The sequence below is a fragment of the Ursus americanus genome, chromosome 22 (genome assembly GCF_024610735.1).
Source record: "Ursus americanus isolate L20-20 chromosome 22, mUrsAme1.1.p, whole genome shotgun sequence".
Taxonomy (NCBI): Eukaryota; Metazoa; Chordata; class Mammalia; order Carnivora; family Ursidae; genus Ursus; species Ursus americanus.
In genome coordinates this window covers 6,662,457-6,685,468 of record NC_142148.1, presented here as the reverse complement: position 1 = coordinate 6,685,468, position 23,012 = coordinate 6,662,457, and the positions used below count along the sequence as shown (strand labels likewise).

The following is a 23,012-nucleotide window of genomic DNA, read 5'->3' as shown; positions in this document are numbered from 1 at the left end:
CTACTTTACCTATCACAACTGAATTACCAAACCGAGCCCAAGAAAGATCGTCCCTATGGGGGTGCTGTGTAGGCTGCAGCCTTTGTTTTCCTTTAAAGACGACTTTGAAGAATTAGAAATAAATGTTAGCAAGTGTGGTTTTCAATGACTCTGACTTATTGCTTCGGGGGAGGCTGAACACCCCCCCAACACACACACACACACCATCACCACCAGCAGACCCCCTGTAACCTGAATCTGCCAGGGACAGGAGGTGGGACATGGGATGGGGACAGGGGAAGAAGACAGTGAATACCAAAAGCATTGCCAGCCTAAATTCGCCAGAGAAAGACAAAGACTAAGCCAGTAGATTCCTATCCCTTGGCTTAAAACTGGGAAAGAGTCAGCACTTTAAATAGAGTCTTGCCTGTGGAGGAGAGAAAGCAGCTGGGAAAGAGAGGAAAGTGGTTTGTTTTCATTTGCTGCCAGCAGGACAGAAGGTGAGGGTTTCTCTCTCGACATCTTCACCCATCAGTTGGGCAGCAAGCCAGTTTGCTCTTTGGCTGAAAAACTCCAATTAAAAATGCATGACTTTGGTCTTCTGGAAAGGAGGGGCAAAAAGTCAATGCTGGGTTGTACAAACACTCGAGGCAGCAGAAGTGAACTGAGGAATCTCATTACCTTACTTACTAACCACGGTTTGGGAACGAACACCCACGAATTCTGGCAGAGAAAGGGGCAGATCCGGAGTCGGCTTCCACAGGCCTTACGACTCAGACGATTTCATCTTGGGCCCCCAAGCGACAATTTCAGAAAAGGCCATTTTGGGTGCTTGATGAGACATTTTCCGGCCCAAATAACTCTTGCAGGTACTTATTTGCACACACACATACACACATGTGCAAATGTGCACGCAAGCGCACACACATACACAGCATCTTGCCCCTGGTCATGACTTGGAATATCTGTGGAGGCATTTGCTTCAACTCAAATCTATTCACACTGTTATCAATTCTGGGTAGCAACTGCATTGGTCTTTGTTCATCTCTGTATCCCCAGCACCCAGTGGTCTGGCCAATAATTTTCTATTTGTTGAATTACAGGATAGATGAATAAAGAGGAGGCAAACACTCAATTTCCTCTACTTTTCATCTTCTGAATATCTGACATTCCTCAGAGGCAACCCCTTGTCCTCCTCTTTATGTCCCCATAAGATTCCTTCCACAAAGCCATAGCGATCACTGGAGACTTCCTGATGATTTTATAAAAGGAAGTGGATATTTGAAATGAATCTCCTCCCCGATCCCCCTCCGCACAGCACAGCCCTCTCGAGCTGGCTGTCCCTCCCAGCAAGCAACTATGCTGACTTCCCTCTGTGTTCTTATCCTGAACAGTTCCACTCCACACCCAAACTTGCATTTCTGTTTTCATCCAAACAAAATCACCTGGACCCAGAGGTAATTTATGAACCACGGACAACCCTGAGTCCAATTTCTTACGCCAATGGCTTTTCAAAGTATTTCTTCCCAATATCTAGAGTTCTGTGTCTGAGTGATGATCTCGTAAATGAAATTTTATCAGTTGGTAACTTTTAAGTTTTACTGTTCAAACTCAACACCCCCCGAGTGTAAGGATGCTTTCCATTACCTTTGTTGCCGTGGGGTCTCAGATCCAGTTAAACCCGAGAACCAGCTTTATTATGCCAGTTACCCTATCCTTGAATCCATCAGAATTCCCTTTTGATGGTGTACCTTGGATGTAGACAGTTTCCTAAAATCTCTGCTTATCTTTCTTAGTTCAATTTCTTTATGAATCAATTCTTCTTCCTTATTAATATCTCCCAAAATCCCCTGGTATTCTCTCATATAATCCCATCTCTTGAGGGAGGGCTGGATCGATCACTTGCTTTTATTCTATTCACTTTGAATAGAACATGGCAAAATGATGGGGTGTCATTTCTGAGATCAGACTGCAAAACATGTGCCCCTCCCTGATCGTACACTTTGACGAAGCTGCCACGTCGGCAAGGTCCACGTGGCAGAGAAAGGAAGGCAGCCTTCAGCCACCCACCAGTAAGGAACGGGGGCTTTTAATCCACCAGCCCTCCAGGAAAGGAATCCTTCCAACAGCCGTGTGAACGAGTTCAGACGTGGGTTCCTCCACAGCGAAGCCTTCAGATGTGACCGTGGGCCCCGGAGGCAGCTGTGTGCAGCCTTCTGAGATTCTCCGAGCCACAGGCGCTTAGGGAAGCTGTGCTCAGACTCCCAACCCGCAGAAACTGTCGCATAAAATACGTGTTGTTTCAAACCACTGTTGGTGATTCGGAACCACAGACACTTGGAGGTGGGGTCCCATAAAATCAATCACTGGTAACTACTCACCAGGCTACACTACCTTCTCAAAATTCTAAGGACCCGAAACAACCAAGATGAATAATCTCTGGATTATCGTTCTCTGAACGCCTTATGGACATCCTTATTCTTCTGGATTTTATTTAAGCTGCTAGCCGTCCGTAGCTATGGCCCTGCAGCCATGACAATGGCCACTGCTCCCCCTACCAGACTGACCCCCATAGGGGAGCTCTCACCTCCAAGCGGCCCACCTGCCTGGATCGGTCCTCTACTTCCTACAAATAAGTGGAGGCCTTCATCCCCCAAGAGGTCTGCATGACTAAGGTTTTGAGCGGCCACGTCTTGTGGGGAAACTCCACTCCGGAAACTCATTTCTCAGTCGCTGGAGTGACCAGCTCCACAGCAGCTGTACAAAGCTAGCCCCTCCATAGTTCAGCTTCTAATCACAAGAGAGGAGTTCAGCCTGAGCTCTCGAGAAACCACCATGGTGGATACAGAAATGCAGCACTTGGACCCCTCCTTCCGGGAAGGACTTGCTTCAGGGGACGCCCGGGCAGCAGACCTCCCCTGTCAACCCCTCAGGCTTGGCCTGAGGCCACGCCCCTCCTCGCATCCAAGCACCGTGGTGTGGGCGCGTGGCGGACCCGGCCGGTTGGCCCAGTGCGGGACTCCGATCAGCAGTATTTGCTCCAGGGCTCCTTCCTGGCGTCCCTGAAGCTTTGAGGCCAGGCCTGCACCTCAGTTTGACTTCTTTCTGCTCATTCCTCCTTCGTCCCTTCCTTTCCATATGTCGATCTCTCCTAAGGATTTTCTGTGCCCAACTCCATCTCAGCATCCACTTCCTGAGAACCCCGGCTGTGACATCGCTGTTAGAGACCCTCCCGAAAACCTGACTCCTCAGGAGAGTGTGTCAACAAGCCCAGTATAGCGCCTGCTTCCATGTCTGCTTCCATGTGCGTGGTTCTGTCCCTATTTTCTGGCTTTCCTTCGTCTTCTCAAGATGGCGAACTCCACCAGAGCAGGAACGGTCTCCCCTCTTTCCTTATACTCAAAGTTCAGTCGAGGACCAGCGACATCAGTGTCAGCTAGCGGATGCTACTCGTAGTGTGGAGTCTGGGCCTCCCCCCTAGACTGACGGGGTAGGAAATGAACTGTTAAGAAGACCACATCGAAGGTGCTAAGTGCTATTCTAGTCATCGCTACCGCCTGCCAGTGGCTGCCTGAGCGTACGGGAAGCGTGAAGACCTGGTCAGGCTGTCTGAGTTTACTTTAGGTGTGGGATGAGAAAGGTTGAGGAAGGGAAGAGAGACTTTGGGTTCTGACCCTATCAGCTAGGAAGTTGGAATCTTCCATTTTGGAGAAAAGGCACAACACTCAAAAGCTGAAAACGACAGAACCACCCAGCTGTCAGGGGGCCCTAGAGCAGTTTTTCATTCAACTGTGACCTTCTCACCACCACACCTAAAAGGGGCGTTTCTACCATCGGACAGGCCTCTCCACATTCCTCTGTCCCCCTCTCCAGGCCCTTTACATGTCAGGTATGTAACTAAGTGAATAAATTCAAGACACCTGAGAAGACTCAAAGTTAGACAGTTGGTCAAATGGGCCACTTTTGTGAGGTGTGACCATGTGGCCTCTGAGCCGAGTCATGCGAAGGATGATTTAGGCATTTATCACTTAGACACAGCATGGAAACAGAGATGTGCGAGGAGCCTCAGGTCAGCCTTCAAAGAGCAATTTTAATGAACTGGTTGCACTTCATCATGTTGATAATCACAGAAATTAGAGGAGGAAACGAGAGGCTTGGCAGGTCATCAGCCCATCACCCGCCTGCACCGAACGTATCTCCAGTGTATATCTTGTAGGTTTTATGGCACTGCTAGCTGAAACGCTTTGCCGGTCTAGAGAAAATTGGGGGTCGGTTCACACTTGCTCCTTCGCTTCTCCCTCCTACAAAGGTCATAGTCCAAATTCTGTTCTGCTCATTTGCAAACTATTTCTTGCAAGCAGAAAGTGTTATTATGAAGTAAAATGTCATTTTTTGTTTGTTTTAAACAGTGCCTCACTGGCACGGTCTAGGCGTGCAACAGCAATACCTCTCAAACAAATAAACATCAGGTGTTTTTGTGGCTCACACTACATGCCCAACGCAGGTCAGCAGGGGACCTGTTTCTCGTGACTGAGGCCCTGGACTGATACAGTTCAACATGCTCTTCCACAGTCACCATAAGACAGAGATGGGGACAAAGCGAATTGCTCGTGGGCTTTGAAAGTGTCGTCATGGAAGTGACACACGTCACTTTTGCTCTCATTTTATTGGCGTATCACTTAGCCATATACTTATCATACAGCCCACCCATGTGCCTGGAAGCGAGCAGAACCAGAAATATTTTGTGGGCAGCGAGAACGATTACCACAAGGAAGAACTCTACTGCAATGCCAAATGGCCAACCTCAATCTCAAAGAACACCTGACGGTTAGAACAGGACCCTGTGAAAGTGGACAAATATGTTAGCATACTGTCGTCAATTAGGGGTTATCTACTGATTCCCGACTATGTCAAGACTTGCAGTGACAAGAGAAACAAAATCACTTAATGATGGTAGTTACATTCAAAAGAGGGAGACAGGCAAAAGAAAAAAACAAGTCAGAAAATAAACCATAACAAAAGTGTTGTGAAGCACATATACAAGACAGGTTGTAGGCGTGTAATGGGCCAATGCATTATTGATGCCTAAGCAGGGTGAAAAAGGCATCCACATGGACAGGTGACCTGCCTTGAGATGATGAAAGCCCAAGTGGATGAGGAGGGAATTCACACAGGGGAAGCAACCCTATGCCAGGTGTGGAGTGCGGGTGGGGTCAGGAAGGCTTCCACTTTGGTTCGAGGAGGTGAGCCCTGAGATGCTGGATCCTAAGTGAGGTAGGGAGAGCATCCATGCATGGGGAGGAACAATGGTAGAGAACAGAGATTAGTTCCACATTGTGGAACCTCAAATTTCTAAATGAAAATGAAACCTGTGCTGTTGGACTGGAATTAGAGATGATCAGGATAAACTCAGCTTTGACAGATAAACAAACGGACAGATGTTGGATAAATAGATCTGTGTTTGTATGTCACACAGATATTCCCTAGCTTGTCCACTGAGAACGGGTAGGAGCAGAAGGACCCACAGCGAGCACACCTAGTGCCCAGATCTTGGTTTCTAAGTACCAATATCCACTAAAGGGAGCCAGAGCCTTGGAGGAAGAACTGTTTCCTGTGCTGGGGAAGAAAAAGTACAGGAGTCTGGAAACATCTTTTTGTGCAAGACCGTGCTCAAAGAATGATAGAAACAGGTTTTTTAAAAAATCTGAAACCAAACCAAAGGAGTTCCCTCTGACCAAACCGAGGACAATTTGAGCATTTAAGTAAATAATGATAGTAATGGATTATAACCCAATGAATTAAGTAGGAAACCAGGAGTCCATACACGTGCAGACAGTTCAGTGATAAATGGGATATTTACAAGGTCTCAAAGCTCTTCTCCATCAAATCCCTCTTAATTCCAAAGGCGAAAAGAGTTACTACAACAGATGAGCCTCATAGATACCACCATAATCTGACAATCAGAAGGAACATTATCAAGGAGGACACAAAGGTAAATTGTGTGTCACCCGCTAGGATGCAGAGTGGCATCACTTCTGCAATAACCCTGGCGAAGATGTGTGACCTGAATCCAATCATGAGGGGGCATCAAAGAAACGCAAAATGAGGGACGTGTGACAAAATAAAGCATTGGCCTGTCAACCTCGAAAGTGGGCAGGTTGAAGGAGCACCTGGTGGCTCAGTTGGTTAAGTGTCCAACTCATGAGCTCAGCTCAGTTCTTCACTTCAGGGTCATGAGTTCAAGTCCCGCATAGGGTGCGGAGCCTATTTAAAAAAAAAAAAAAAAAAGAAAGAAAGAAAGAAAAGGAAAAGGCAGGCAGGTCGCAAGAGTCAGCCACAGACTGATGAGACATCCTGGAGTAATGGCATCTGAAGGGACGTGGTGACAGAAGCAACATAGGATTTTGACCTGGAACCTTTTGCTATAAAGGACATCATTGGGACAACTGGTGAAACTTGAACAGAATCTGAGGATGGCAGTGATGCAGCAGGATTTATTTCCTGATTTGTGCGGTTGTATAACGGCCATGTATTAGAATTTCCATATTTATAAGAAAGACACACTAATGCATTCAGGGGCGAGGGCACACAGCCTGCAGCGGCTCGGGAAGAAAAGGATTCGGCGTCGTACGGACACATTTTATAAGAGTTTTATTGCTTCAACATAACAAAAAACCTCAAAGTTATACTAAAATGAAATTAATGACACATTAAGAGAACAAGAAACTTACAGAGCTGAACAGTAGGACCCCAATTTTTTTTTAAAAAAAAAAGGAATACGCAGGGGCGCCTGGGTGGCACAGTGGTTAAGCGTCTGCCTTCAGCTCAGGGCGTGATCCCTGCCAGGTGTGGAGCCCCACATCAGGCTCCTCTGCTATGAGCCTGCTTCTTCCTCTCCCACTCCCCCTGCTTGTGTTCCCTCTCTCGCTGGCTGTCTCTATCTCTGTCGTATAAATAAATAAAATCTTTAAAAAAAAAAAAAAAGGAATACACACATCTGCAACGTTAGCGGTCATCCTCTCTGGGTGGTAAGATTAGGTCTAGCATTTCTGTTGTTGTTTCTCCAAATCACCCGCAATTCACTGCCGTGAGCAGGTGCCCCCTCTTGACGAGTAAGTGCCCAGTGTCGCTGGGCGTGGCTGTTCTCAGTGCTTGTTCGGGTTCTCCCAGCGCGTGGATCCGTCGGCCACGGCCTCCCGGAGCTCATGGCTTCACGCCAGCAGCGGAATCAGGGCACAGTCACCTACAGGAGACAGCGGGACTCTGCACACGCGGAGCTCTGCCTGGTGCACACGAGGTATCTCCAGAATCTCTCCAGGAGAAGCCCTGAGCCCTTGAGCTCACCACGAGTAGAACCCTGTCTACACCGCCAGCACCAGTCACTGGCAGCCCGGAGCGCCAATCCTGGCTGTCGTCAGAGCAATGTGAGGCTTGTCCGTGTTCCACAAGAGTTTCCGGTGCCGAGGAAGCCAGGTGGTTGGGTGCTGTCTCAGGGCCTCCCCTCAGCCTGTTCCCCAGGGCTGAAGGCGGGGACCCACTAACAAGCTTCCCCTCACCTCCTCCCGCTCGCCCCGAGAGGCTCAGGGAGAAGGACGTCCGGCTGCTCCCCCATCCCTCACTCTGCCCCCCACACATCCCAACTCCATCAGCACCAAGAGGCTCCTGGTGACGGCACCGTGGCAAGTTTGTCATGATTCCGACCTACAACTTGGAGCAGATATTTTTACAAATTTGAAGTCAAAAGGTGGGTTAACGTTGAGCTCTTGTTTGGGACTGAAGGATGGCAACATCTGAAAAGTCACTCCGGAGCATCTTCAAAACCTCGCTGATCACTGAGTCACCTGGAGAAGCTGAGAACCAGGACCCATCTGTGGGCTTCAACCCCCGAGCCATTGAGCCCAGTAAGCCAGCAGCGAGACCTAGAACGATCTTTCTGATTTTACCCCACACGCGCAGCATCGTCCGCAACGTTTTTAGGCAAACATGCCTTCATTTGATCATTCAGAAGACATGAGGGAAAATTGAACTGCCATGAAAATGAGAGCGGACTCTGTAGGTTGGGAATTTAAAAAGCAACTTCCCACTTTCAGACTCATGGGTTTGGTGTAGACTTAGCGGCTGCATTCAAAAGACAACGAGCAATGATCTGTCGGACGTTCCACGTCACAGGAGCAAGGACAGTCTGCACACGGTGTGGCGCTTTATGGTTTGTAAAACCCCAGGACGTATTTTCACATAACTATTCAAAAGGTCAGAGAGAAACAACTAGCATCAGAATCCCCTATGGTGTTGGGCAAAAATGCAGATTTCCAGGGAGCCACCCCAGGCTTACTGAATCAGAACTTTCGAGGATAGGGGAAGACATTACAATATTTTTAACAAGCGTCCCAGGGGAATCTTATGGCTAAGTTCAAAAACAACTGAAGAGCATTCTAGCCCTCTTATGTAGGCAAGGCAGATCGGACTGGTACTTGCCCAAGGTCACTGCACCCCCCCTTTCCATGAACATGCAAAGCCACAGGGAAGAATTCCTCTGAACATGCTGGAAGCAGGTCCCAGACCCCGCAGTTTTATCCGTGACAGAAGTAACAGAAGACCAAGCACTGAGGGAGGTAAGGAAGCGGATTCCCTCTAACCCAGCAGGAGCCAGGTTCTTCTAGAAGTTATGTTCCCCTGGAATCATGAGAGAAAGCCTTTTAGTGGCACCATGGGAACGGTTTGTGAAGGGAGGGCTCTCCACAGTGACTAACATTTCATCACTTCTGTGCTGTGAGCCCAGACTCCAGCAGTTAAGAAGAGACACACGTGCACGTAGTAGGGAGCACAGCGGCGAGTACCAGAGCTCGAACGGGGTCAGGAAGTCGGAGAGATGGGTGCACAGTCCTGTATCACCCGTACCCCAGGCGAACTCCCTGGGCGGGGCGCATGGTGGTGGCGGGGGGTGGAGGGGACTATTTGGACAAAGTGAATACATGCCTTTTCTCCTCTTCTCTTTCCCTCCTACACCTTTCAAGCATGTAACTCCCTGTTTATCCATTCCCTCGAAAGAAACATGTGGCACGAGACTGTAAGACTTTGGGCCATAATCTCCCTGGCCTCGGACCAAGTAGGCCTCTCCCCACCCACAATCCATAAGGCCCCAAATCACTGCCTAAATCCACGGCCAACTGGGCAGAGCAAGAGAAACAGAAATTTCCTACCAGCCAGCCTAAATTTGGAGGTTGGTCTTAAAAGCAGAAATAAAGTTGAGTTATAGAAGATTTTTGAGGGGCGCCTGGGTGGCTCAGTCATTAAGCATCTGCCTTCAGCTCAGGGCATAATTCCAGAGTCCTGGGATCGAGCCCCACATCAGGCTCCTCTGCTGGGAGCCTGCTTCTTCCTCTCCCACTCCCCCTGCCTATGTTCCCTCTCTCACTGGCTGTCTCTCTGCCAAATAAATAAATAAAATCTTAAAAAAAAAAAAAAGATTTTTGAAGATTTTTGTTTTCCTCACAAACCTAAATTTATAGATTTATATTTAATGTGCTACACTTTTGAGGAAGTTGTGTTTCTTGGCTCATAAGAAGGCCGGCTCTCCTGGAGAGAGTCCCCTTCACCTTCCAGCTCTAGGTGTCAATAGGGACTTCCCATGGACTGCATCGGACTGGAGACCTGAGCTCCAAACTGACTCAGGTAAGCCTGGATGGGTACTGGGTCATCTAACACAGACACAGTGGTATGCAGGCCTGCTGTCCTGACTTCTCATGACCAAAGACATTCTTTAGGAATAAGGTATGAAGAGCAACATTTAGGAAAGCAGGTCACACTTCCTTCTCTCCAGGCTACCACTAACCTCTGAGGTACTTTCATGCAAATTCAGAAAAGGACCTTCTCACTAAAGATACTCTCATCTGTCAGAAGATTGTTGTAATATTCTTATTTTGTTAGAATAGGACATTCCCTACTTTCTGCTAGAAACAGTTCCATGATGTCTAGGATAGAAGCAGCACACCCCTGAAATAGTGCAGTGTACAACCCCCACAACTATACATGGCACCCCTATATCATTCTTCATTTTAAGCAAGGCTGGACTCTGAAAGATAATTATGGTGAAAGAGTGATAAGGTCACCCAGATCAGGTTGCCATTTCAAAACACTTATCATTAGTGTTTATGGAAACTAACACTATGCTCTGCTTTCCAGATTGCAGAATTTCCACCCAGAAAGTGAAGAAGCACTTGCAGAGGTTTGGAACTTGTAGGAAATATGAAAGAGCAGATTCTGAGTCTACAGAATGTGGGGCACACAGTAGGTACACATTAAGTATGTGATTGTTTAGTCAGTTAAAAAAAAAATGGAAGCGTCCAAACTCCAAGAGAAGGTTCTTGCTTACTTCCTTCCTAACAAACTGGGTCTCTAACTCTCAGAAAATCATGGATAACTGTGTGATTCTCGCCAACTTCAACTCATGACTTTGCACCAATCTCTAACAATAAAGGAGGACTTGATATTTTTTTTCTTTAATCTCTAGCTACCAAGTCTGACAACGAAAAAAAAATCTTGCAAAATAGGACTTTTTTAAATGGCTTTTGGGCTCCATCGTTCCCTTTACAGATGCTTATAAAATATTGTCTTATCTTCTCACTAGAGGGAAAGGGGGCAAAGTCCTATCTCCCCGGAGACCAGCCCCAGGCACTTCTGGTGCCGCTCTTAAATCTTGCAGCCTCCTGCGCTGAGCGGCTCTCCCCAGGCACAGCGCTGGACGTGGCTTCCTTCCAAGCTCAGAAACAGCTTCCCTGAATTACTGAAATGTGGGGCGTTCCTCTCCCTGGAGAGAAGTTACCAGACTCCTTCAGCAGCATTTCTCCTTCCAATCAGGCTAGCCAAGAAATGGAAGGGCAGAATCAGGTACACTTTCTGAGCCCCTGGTTCACAATGTCACCCTAATGAAGAGAAGCTGGAATCTTTGCTGGTGAGACAGCATCCTTTTACCTGCCGAGAGCTGACCTTAGCACTCAGAGAGAAAGGAAAAGGAAAAAAACAAAACTTGAACAGAAACCAGAATCAATTTTACTCCTTTTCATTCAATTGTCATTCATGTCAGATATCAATGAAATTTTATCATTCTTTTTTCCTAGATTTTGGTTGAATCTGTTTTTATCCCTGTGCATTTACTTCTTTGAATGCTTCTTATGCTAGTAGTAGCTCCGTTTTTTACATGGGGGGAGGGGGGCATGATGCTTTTTCCACTGTGGTGTTAAAAATGCTAACACTCAAAGAAAAAGCAAAGCTATTTTAGAAGAAACACTCATGACTGCTTATTTCTAAATAGTTAAGGAACTTGGAAGACAAACAGCCCCACACGACTTACAAAGGGAACTGGGTCCATTTCGTGTAAACACAGAAAAGGATCAAAGCCCCGGAGCCCCAACTGGAACGCTGAATCACGCAGACAGGCGTCGTCTTGGGTCAAACAGGATAATTGCCCAGTCACAACAGGGGGCTACAGACTGTAGAATAAAGAAGGATTTTGCTGTGTCACTCGGGGCCTAGAGAGTTTTCTGACATAAGTAGGCAGGGTGGAAGCATTCGGCCTGTTCTGCGTCCAATGCGGCAGCCTCATGGGGTCCGGTGCCACCCTAACCACACACTACGGTCTTGTCCCTTGTCATCGCACAGCCATCTCCAGACCCACCAGAACTTGTTTCCGGCTTAATGATCTTCCGCCGCTTCGACCGTTCGGAGCACCGTATTCCCACCCTGAAATGGGCCCGGACCTGCTCCTGCTTCTCCACACGTCCCTTCTCTCTGGAACCCTCTGAAAGAAAACCACTGGGTGGAAAAGTCCTTTTAAGCCATGTCGTCCTATCCCAAAGGGGGAGAAAAAGTAATGTGAAAATAGCCACTTGACCTGCATTAATGTCCCTACATTTTCTTCCTCTTACTGATCATACCTTGGCAGTGAAGCCGAAACATGACCGACGGCATAAATAAATAAACAATAACAGCAGCCTCTCTCCAGCCCTAACCTGCGAGCGCAGAGCGGATTTCTGGGAGCCCCTCAGCTTCCCGGGAACGGCCGGACCGAAGCCCTCTAGGGTTTCCTGGAAAGTCAGAGGGTCAAAATTTATGTTCTCAAGGTGACCCAAGGGAAATAAAGGCTTCCTTAGCTCAGTACAATGTGGTTCTCATCGTCAATATCACCAACGGGTCCTAAAAATTGTTAAGAAAGACTTCTGCCCTTGGATGAATTTTAAACGTACTGAATGACCTGCTAGAAAATGTTGTTGTTGATCCTTCTGAGCACACACACACACGCGCGCGTGCACGTGTGCAAGCACACACCCTTTACTCGACGGAGCAGTGTCTTCTGAAGCCGAACACCACCTGTGCTTACACTTGCAAAGAAAAAACGCAACGTAACTACATCTTTATTTCAGAACAAACGCTGACAGAATGAGGAGGGCCACTAAGGGTTTTCTCTCTTCACCAGAAAGCCACTTTCCGTGGGTGACTTACCTTCGTTTTCACGCAAGCATCTCCCACACTTTTGCTCTAGGCAAAGTCTTCCTGGAGTCCTTCCTCTGCACACACTGGCAGCAGTCCCTGGAGCCTCTTCCCATCGCAAAGTAAGAGTCCCACGTTCACCCGCACGAAAGCTCCCGGCGCGTTGCCTTCAGCCCGCGGCGTTATCAATAGGGAGGCTAACAGGAGCATCGGTAGTTCTGCGTCACTGCAAAGAAATGCCCTGCACCTGGATGGATTGAGGTTAAAAGAATCACCTGGGGACTTGGTGAAACGGCGGCTGCCTGAAGCCCAGCCCGAGAGAGTCTGATGCTGGCGGTCTCGGGTTTTACTTAAAGACAGTAACTCTGTCTTCATAAACTCACGAACTCTCCTGTGCCTAAAAACCATGGAGCAGGCCAAAAGGACCTTTGGAAAAATGCAGATTCCACGTCAGCAGGTCTGGGGGGAGTCTAGACCCCACCTGGGATTTCTGATAAGCCCCCAGGTGATGTGGACGCTACTAGTCCACAGACCACGTTTTGAGTAACAAGCCTTTAACAAACAACGACGTCCAGTCTCGCCATTCAGCGTGGGGTACCCGGGCCAGGACCATGAGCCTCATCCGGGAGCTTTTTAGAAAGGCAGGTTCAGGGCCCACCCCAGACCCACTATATTGGAATCTACATTTTTATCAAGATTTCCAGATGGTTCTTATGCACATTCGTTTGAGAAGCTGACTTAACAGAACTTCAGAATCAAATTCCCAAAGGAGTTGTTTTCCTTAAAAAGTTCGGGGGGGGGGCAAAAAATTGCATCTTTTTTATATTCTAAGGCATTTGAACTCCATATTAAAGGAAGGCCTGCAAGTAACCTATTTAAAAAACCAACATCTTAAATCCCACCCTCTCCCTACCAAAGGGAACCACTTAGCACAAGAACTCTATTGTAGCTGCAGGGCTCTGAATGCCAACTATCATCAGCTGTCACCTTCCTGTGTTCATCACTTCTCTGTGGGCATTAGGTCAACCAACTTAGGGACCTTGCTATAACCAGTGGATTACCACTGTCCTGGGGACAAGCGGTTTACACTAAAGGGGGATTGATAAAGCCCAGTACGCCCGGTCGGAAGGCAAGTTGGAACCGCACGTTTAGACCTTTGTTGCTCCTTGCAGAGATTCTAACTGTGTCTGATGTTTAGGGAGGTCTGAAAAGGGCAGATGTCACCACTTGTATGAACTCAGCTCCTTAACAAAGCGTGTGACCCATTAGAAGGATAATTTCATCGATGCTGGCTGAAGAGATTTATTTCAAGATTTAAAGCAGTGGTTTGCTAAAAAGTAGAAGCCAAAAGAAGACATGAGGCTATAGAGCTCCAGAAACCAAAAAGAAAGGGGAAAACAGACTTAATACAAAAAAAAAAATTAAAACAAAATTTTAATTAAATAATCACATTCTAAGAGAATCTGGGGTCATGGGGAGCACCCCAAAAGCAGTTGGAATCAGTGAGATCCTATGCACAACCTCTTTATTTCCTTCAGTTGTGTTTTTCTTGGGATTCTGCTCGCTACAGACAATTGCTTGCATTTGTCGATCAATAGATCAAGGAACAGTCAAAGGAGATGGGGAACATCTAGGAAGGGATGGTGCTGGCATTGATGAATGTGGACAGGGCCAATGCAAATACTGTGTTCAATTAGCATTTTTGTGGACCGAGCAATTTCCGGAAACTATTTTCAAGTCATAGAATACACAGGGAGCATCTGGCTCCATTTCTGGAAGCACTTCTGATACCCCTGCCTCCAGCTCTTCCACCAGTCCCCCTCAAATTCAATTCTTGACCCTTTGTCGGGCCAGTCTTAACATCCTCCTTTTGCCCTACTTGCTTCTTCGCTGTGCTGGGGCTCAGGTGTTAGTAATAACAGCCAACCCTTCGTTGAGCTTCCTTACGGAGTGAGGCACTTCACGTGCTTACTAAATTCTCACAATTTCTTGTTTACAAAGGAAGTAACTAGAGCTCAGAGAGGTGAGGAAACCTGCCCAAGGTCACAGAGCTGGTAAGTGAAGGTTGCAGAATTCCATCCTATGTCTGTCCCAAATCCGGACTCCCCTGACTAAATCATTCTGTCCCTTTTGTTCCCTGCCTTCAACCTTACCTTTCCAGCCACTGTGTCTGTTGTAGCTCGTACCTCCTAGACCCGGTCTGGAATAAGAACCCGAGGCTTTCATCGGACCTCATGAATGAGATGTCTCATCTCTCGACTGGGGGTCCTCCCTGCTGCCAGTGTCCTGCCACATCTGATAGCCACAGCTTCGGCGCCTTTTCATATTGAATTTTTCGGGGAGGTTTTGAATGGATTTTGCATTCCAAAATATACACACTGGAGCTTACGGATTACAGTCAAGCCCTTTGCCAACGTTTTTTTTTATGTTCGGAAAAAATCAAGACAAATAAGGGCAAGCCCCAACGGATGGCCACAAGCATGTTTATATAAGACACTTCTACACTGGTCTATTTGGTTAAGCCCCACATTTTCTCTGTTCCATCATAGGTGTCTATTAATAATTCCAATACCCTTGAGCCTCTTTGCCAAAACAATGACTAATGGTGTATTTATTCAAGTACAATCCAGTCTGCTGCAAGGCAGAGACGCAACCCTGACTACAGAGAGCCAGGGCGCAGGTTACGTGAGAACAGGTACGTTTGCGGAGGATGCCGCTCATATTTAGATGAAAGTCCCCTGTGCAGTATTGTTTTCTCACATTATGCAATCACCAAGGAGGAAAGTTTCTGACCGAAAGCCAGCTGGAGAATGAATAACTTGCCAAGCAAAACACTGAGGATCCAATGCCAACATCTCCAGATCATTCTCCTTGGGGCGGGAGGAGCGTGTTCCTGTGATGAATGAATATTCTGAGTTGGTGATTAATCACAATTATGCTAGAAGCCCTGCCTACATGTATTCTCCTACAGGGTCCACTAACACCTTCCCTGCCGCCACCGTCTACAGAAGGGGCTCTCCAAATTTGCTTTAATTGACAACAGACCAGGAAACGGAGCCAAAGCTCCAGATGAGACATCATAATAGTTCCTCCTCAAAAGAAACCTGTGATCTTCTATTTGTCTTTTAGTGTTGTGAAGGGGGCGGAACTTTTCCCCGAAGTCTTCACGTTGAGAACAGCGGTCTTTACACTCACGGCCACGCACTCATTCACTGAGCACCCTTAGGAGATTTTATCCAATTTTTTCAACTTAACTACCTAAGAGTGAGTCCCTTCTGAAAGAAAAGTTTACCAAGTCCATCGATTCTCTTTTGGCAGGCTGACAACTCCCGGGTTTGAACAGATTAAACACAGGGAAGACTTCCTACACCAATTCAGAGAACGTTCCCCCCAGATTCAGAGAGCTTTTCTTAAAATCCAGGAAAAGGCAACAAGAAAGGGGAGGAAAAGAAGGTTTGGTGAAAAGGAGGAAATAAACCACAGAGAATACATATTTCCCAAACCGAAAGGACAAAACAATTCAACTAACATATATTAACCTTTATTCTATGACAGAGACATAAATAATTTTATGATTCATATGACCTGTACAAAAGACAAAATAAGATATTGCACTAAGTTTAGATGTGGGATATTTGGATTTAATATTAGCTAAACAGATAAATATATACAATTTAAGGAATTAAGGCAAAACCAGATGATACTTTCAAACACAACAGAAGGCTTGAAAAATAGGTATAATTAAAAACAAGGGCATCCCATCTCCAGTTAATAAAGTGGTCATGTCTAAGGGAAAAAAAATCCCTTAGCTTTTTAATAAAGTGGTTATTATCCATCATGTTAATTCAAGCTGAGCAAGAAAGTACAGGATTTCCAGTGGAGGAGGGCAGTTTGGTGGAGGTTTGGGGGCTGAGCACTTAGAACTCGGGTAAGCAACTTTTTCCTTGTCGGATTTATGATCTATTCTTCCTATTAGAAAATATAATTTGGAAAATATGACTCTTTCACATATATAATTAAAATACAACTATGAAGCATTCTGTTTCGTTAAGGGAAGTCATGTTGGTGACCTCGTAGGGTAACTTTGAGGGCAAGCCATTCATTACCCTACCTGTAGAGAAGACACAAAGCCAGTCACCGAAAAACAATCCCCAGTTACCGTCAGAGAACAAAACAAACTAATTCCAAAGGAATAAAAACGAGTGTAATCAATATATCAGCACAGCACACAGTTCTTTGGCAGTATCGCACTAACCGTTGATTGAAGTCAGAACTTGAGAGTTTTCTAATTCTTTGACCCGGTTGCCAGTCTTTTAAAAACAAATAAATAAAATTCCACATCTGCAACGAATTCAGCAATTCCGGGAAATTAAATTCAGAATAAACCTTGCAGACAGCTTTTAACTGTGACACTTGAGCACATGTACGTGTTACGTCTGCTGGGGGTCCCCATCCGAGTATACTGAAACGCACACACACACAAAATAACCTGTGAGACCGTGTATCGGTTCGGACAGGCCTAGAATCCTTAAAGAGAATCCATATTCACCCATGAGAAACTGATACAGGACATCAATCCAATGATGAGAAAATGATCTTCCAGTAACTCAGGGGTGGGCCACCCCTCCCCTGGATCGACATCACGGAGAAATCAAATCCTATAAGGGAAACACCAGAAAGCCAGAGAACGTGGAATACTGCCAGCCTCCAACCAAGTTACCTTTCTCCAGTTTTAGGTAAACTTTATCCTCCTTATCCAGGTAGAGGAGCACGCCATTAGTGGCAGCTTCGCGAGTAACATCTTTGTCCCCGGCAAAGGCGGATATTACTGGCTTTCCATTTAACATCAGGTTAACCTATGAGGGAAAAAAAAATCACTGAAGACATCTACCAGGGCTAACGAATAACGTCTGAGATGACAGACCTGGTAAAATATCTGACGTTCAGCAAATTCATCCCAAAGGTGGTGGCTGCACTTAGTAGGTCCACTGCCAACCACAGTGGCTACACTTAGTAGGTCCACTGAGCTGCTTTTTTTTTTTAATCAAAATAGGTTTTTTTAAATATCTCCCACAGAAATTTCGCGAAATGCCTACAAAAGGATACCATCGGTGAAGAGCAACTTAGCCTTGGGAAAACTGGCCTCTCTTCAACACGTAAATTAAGCTTGCTGTTTTATTTACTTCTTACATTCAATAGCAATCTTTTGGTAATGAAGCAAGCCTGAGGCTTCCCAGTATATTAGTAAAAAGAAGCCCAGTGCCCTTTGCTTTGATAAACCCAGACACAGCAAGATTCTACCAACAACATTTTCAGGTTAGTAGTTGACTGCAACAGGCATTAGTGCTGAAGTTTTGAAATTATGGAATGGGGGGGGGGGTTGTGATTTCTTTTTCTGTTTTCCCTGATAATGTGTATTAAAAATAATAAATGTGCATTAAATATGTATTAAAAAATAATAATCACCACTACTAGTGAAGATTTTAATGATGGGTAATTAGCAAAGAATCCATAATTTAAAAACTCAAAATTATTAACAAATAATAAACTCAAATTTTTCTCCCAATTTTGATTATACTGTGTTAAACATCACATAAATTTGTAAATATCAGAGTGTGGGAAAAGCTTTTCCATGCTAGTAAATTTGTTTAGTAGATATTCATTCCTTTTATGTAAAAAAAAAAAAAGTACTGCATAAATTAAATCTGAGGATGATCAATTTACCCATTCACGGGGATCTGTGAAAGTGGCAGAAGAGTAATCCACCTTTCCTGTGGCCGTACTATATAACACATTCACTGAGCATAAGACAAAAAGAATGCTAGAATTCCACAGACATGCATTGGCATTATTGGGTGTTAGCATATTTGAATATTACAGGAACTAGTCTTTGAGTGTAAGGTGAAGCCTATTACCTGAGAAAGGACAACACAAAATATGTTGTTAACTGTGCAACTGAAATTTCTAAGAATTCACTAGGGTCAGAGTAACTGAGGATAGACTATTTAAAGCATGTACAGAGGAACACCCTTTCGTAAAAAGTATAGTGAGTCGTTATTCCTTCATAAATTCGTTTCTAATGGTTAACTGTAGCTCATACTTTTTAACAATGATAGCAAATTCGCTTTATTTAATATGTACTTGTAAAGTTCTGCTAGTCTTACAAGCTTCTTCCTTACACGTTCAAAGAATTTTTGCACAGGCATTAAATGAAATCAAGATCTTATAAAGAGATTTGTGCCACTGAGTTTTTACTAAGCCATGTTTTTTAAATTGTTGGTGGTTATTAAGGTAATACATTCAACTGTTTATTTTTCTATATGTTTCCTGTCATAGCCTTAATGGATGTAATAAAGAAGAAAATTGGAAATTAAGTGTTTTAAGAATAAACTATAAAGATGGTTGTTTATTTTTATAATGAAAACACATCTTTGGAGAAATACTTAAATACATAACCCACTGCCAATAAACACTGCCGTTTGGGGGTAGAGAGGGAGCAGGTCAAAACACATACCTGGATTGTTTGGCTCTGGTAGACTTTAATTACATGAAAGCTGAAACTGTAAATTCCTTTTCTTGGTGCTACAAAGACAGACTCCAGGGTGAAAAAATTACCCACGTTTACTAGGATCTACAAATAAAAATAATAAGTAACAGTAAATTGTTACAATAGTCTCTTCTGTAAGTAAAAGAAGTTCCTTCCTTCCTCCCTTCCTTCTTCCTTCCTTCCTTCTTCCCCTCCCTCCGTCCCTCTCTCTTTCTCTATCTCTCTCTCTTTCTGTCTCTTTCTCTCTGGGTCTCTTTCTCTCTCTCTCTTTCTCTCTTTAACTCTCTATCTCTCTTCCTTTCTCACTTTATTTCTTTCATAAGTAGCTTAAGAAACCATAGAGAATAAAACATTGAGTTCTACTCTTTTCCTCTTTAGTGACTTGGAAAATAGATTTGTGTAATGGAAGGTTTTTCTGTCTTTTAAATGATACAGGAAAAAAATAAAATAACTGCTTTGTATTCATGCCTCAATTTCCAGCAAGGCCTGATGGCTCTGGAAACATCTAGGTAACACGGAGGGCTTATAAATATTAGCTTTACCTTGAGAGTCTGATAAAAGGCATCTGCCCTGTATTTATATTCCCATCCTCTACAAGCCTTTGCAATGTCCAGAGATGACGTTTCCAAGACAGCCAATCGGCATCCGTGGGCTCTCTGCAATCATTCCTGGACACATCACACAGAGGCCTGGGCACCCCCTCCACCCTGTGACATAATCCATGACACTGAATAGTGCACAGACTGATCTGAATGCCTGGCCCTCCCCTGAGTCTCCGCCAAACCTCTCCTAAGATCCATGGCCATTTTTTTCAGTCCTATGCCATCTAGGCCTTAATTATAATATTTTGGCAATGACTCAGCCTTTGCAGCTGCCAAAAAGTAGAGCATGAATAAGGACAGACTGCGAAATTGGTGGCCTTCTTGTGTTCCTGCCAGTGTTATCCATTATCTTCTTATCAATCACCTGCTCTTTATTTAAACTTCAAGGGTCAAAAATGAAAAGTAAAATAAGGCACTATTTCTTCAGAAAGCAGCAATGCATTTTGTATTCCAAGATGTGCAGCCTGTTTCTACTGCTTATGAAATTAACTCTGAATTTCAATAAGTGACCTCTTACACCAAATTTGCAAATGTCACATAAGTAAGTTTCTTCCTATGAGAAGGAGGGTGAGAATGTTTGGGGGTGGGAAGTTGTAAAATAACTGGGGTTTATTCCATTTCTCTCCAAGAAATAAATCTATAACTGGCATTCAAAAAAGCAGATGTCCCTATAAGGATACATTTCCACCGTATCAATGGCAATCTGCCACTATCTCTTGTAAATGCTGCATTTGTGCCAATATTAGGCCTTTTGCATAGTTTCCTAAAAACATATCACCTCTGAGCAATGCACCAGAATATAGTAGCGGGTCAAGTTGATGTACCAGGTCCAAGCCTCGACTTAAAATATATGTATGTGTATAATTTTATTCTGAGATTTCACCTTCTTCCAAATAATCCTCAGATTTCTTTCTCCGACCTGATGATCAACGATCTTTCAACAACCAATCACCAGCTATGCAATAATCCCCAGCAGAGACGTTACAAAGATTTTTTTCAAGCACATTTAAAATAATTTGAGGTACTTAGCAGGGACTTCCTGACTCAGATACAAGTAGCATAATTCATTAGCAATAATGGAAATGTCTGATTAGTGTTGACTGCACACAAGGCTGGGTGTTGACTCCACACTGTAATTAGAGCATCCAGACACATAGAGATTTGTAACTAAATGTGTCTTGTGGTCTCTGAGATGCATGGCTCCCCAAACAGGAGAACAAATCCTCTCCTCTTCTAATTGATGGAAAGGTCATGGAAAAGACGGCACAGTACAGAGCAAAATCCACAACGGTCCAACATTTAATTAATACACTGAAATATAAACCAGGGGTGGTGCTAGACTTTATTTCCATCAGGATGGAAAATACTGCACCCAAACCCCAAAGGGGCTGCTTAATTCTTTAAAAATTATAGCTATCTGATAGTAAGCCCCGGAAAAACATTCTCTGCCTGGCCAGCTGGAGAGTGCATTACTTAGGAACAATTAAGTAAGGAATGGAAATGTCACCTCTTCCCTTCCCTGGCACACACTGCAGTACCACTTAACCTGTGTTCCTACACATGTGGCTTTGCATACAACCGTGAACTACACAAGTGACTTTGGAATTGAAAAGACTCTGGGTGCTGTTAGGGTTGAAATTACAAACCCCGGAGTCAGTTTCCAGTTTTAAGACTCCTTGCTAAAGCTAAGCTGATACCCCTGGGGTTTCTCATCAACCAAACCCCAGAGCTCCAGGTCGCTAAAAAGAAGGCACAGATTTCATCATTTCCTCCCCACCACCTACCCTCAACCCCAAAGTCTGTCTTTCCCCGGTAATTTTCAATTATCTGAAAGGACGGGAGCAGGGGCAGGGAGCACCAGCTCCCCAGGTCTTCCCAACGGGAGGTCCCTGCAGCCGCCCTTCCTTTCCCTCCACAACTTTTCTCCAAGTACCACAGAAACGCTTTCCGCTGCAGCGGTGCGTGCAACGTGCGTGGGGATCCTGGCAGCAGAAAGGTGGGAGAGACCTGACCCACGCCATCGCTGCCCACCCTCTGCCTCCAACTGCGAGAGCTCCGCAGAGAATGTGGACCCCCGAAGCTCTCTTTGGGGAGAAGCTTCTCCACCTGGGGGAAACAAATCATTTATCCAGGGACTGCGAGGGTACCAGGCGGGGACTGCGAGGGTACCGGGCGGGAACCACCTGGGCAGCACCCGCAGAAGAGTCTGAGCCGGGGAGCCAAGCTCTGGCCAAGAGATTTCGAGGTCCAGGGACCACACTCCCGCCAGCTCCTATGGACCTGTTGCTGTGAAACTAGTCCTGAGCTCTTGTGGCTGGGCTCTGCAATCCCAGCCTCTCTCCCTCCTCTCTGCAGAGGCCAGGAGGGAATGTGGGCAGAGGCGGTGGTGGGAGAGACAGAAGTTTCAGACCCAGACATATTTGGGAAGGCGAGTACTGAAATGATCCCCCACATCCCAGTCAGACCAACTTAGCCTGGGCAGGCAGCCTGGCTCTGGGCTGCCTGGAGATCGACCCTCCACCCCCCCCACCACCATCCATACACACACCGGGTGCCCTGCGTCCCTCAGGGTCTGACCTGATCGAAGTAAATGATGCGCGTCTTGTTGCTCATCTCGGACGGCTCATGGTTGGTGCTCCGCACCGCCGAGAAGGCGACCTTGGAGTTGGCCGCCCGGACCGAGATCCCCAGAGGGGAGGAAGAGGAGCCCTTGGAGTCGGTGGCGGGGTTGGAGTCGCATACCACCAGACACTTGCCCTCCAGCACAATGGGCTCCGTGTCGTTCTGTGCCCAGACGGGCAGCCCCGGCAGGGTGAGGGCCAGCAGCACGGCCGGCACCACGGACAGCGCCCGGCTCGCAGAGCCCATGGTGAGCCGTGTGGGGCAGCCGCAGCCGGCTGGCGCTTCTGCTCGCCGGCTTCGCCTCCAACCCCGGGACCCCGGCGCTCGGGAAGATGCCTGTGGCTAGATCGACAGCGCTGCAGGAACGGCGGCGGCGGCGGCGGCGCGCACACTTCCCCCAATTCTGTGGTTTGAAGTCAAAGTCTCCGCTCGCGCTCTCTCGCTGGCTCTGTTACCTCTGTCCTTTAAGGAGCTCATGCAGAACCCCCTACCCCACCCTCCTCCGCCCAAGAATCAGCCCTGCCTGGGGCCCCTGCACCCAACCTTGTTCCTGGACATCTAAAAGTCACCAAACCCTCACATTCACACCTCAAAGAGGAAAACGGTAATAAATTCTCACCCCAAACCCAAGCACACCCAGGTGGACGACGGAGCAGGAAAAACAAAGGAGACTCAAAGAAAAGCCTCGGGGGTAGGTGGGTGCCCAGCGGTGCGGATGTCGGTCCGGTATGCGTCCGGCTTGCGGCAGGGACGAATTACAGAGGCAGAAGGTGTTT

The 23,012-nt window shown here is 46.1% G+C and overlaps 1 protein-coding gene across 1 annotated transcript in view; it reads right to left on the bottom strand.

Moving 5' to 3' along the window:
- CBLN4 (cerebellin 4 precursor) overlaps positions 1 to 22,482 on the bottom strand; it is a 63,865-nt gene extending 41,383 nt beyond the window's left edge. The window contains exons 1-3 of the mRNA XM_045808475.2: positions 22,192 to 22,482; positions 18,980 to 19,096; positions 17,186 to 17,321 (exon numbers count right to left, since the gene is read on the bottom strand). Coding sequence (XP_045664431.2) covers positions 17,186 to 17,321; positions 18,980 to 19,096; positions 22,192 to 22,482 — 544 coding nt within the window. The remainder of the gene's footprint in view (positions 1 to 17,185; positions 17,322 to 18,979; positions 19,097 to 22,191) is intronic.
- Positions 22,483 to 23,012: the final 530 nt, after the last annotated feature.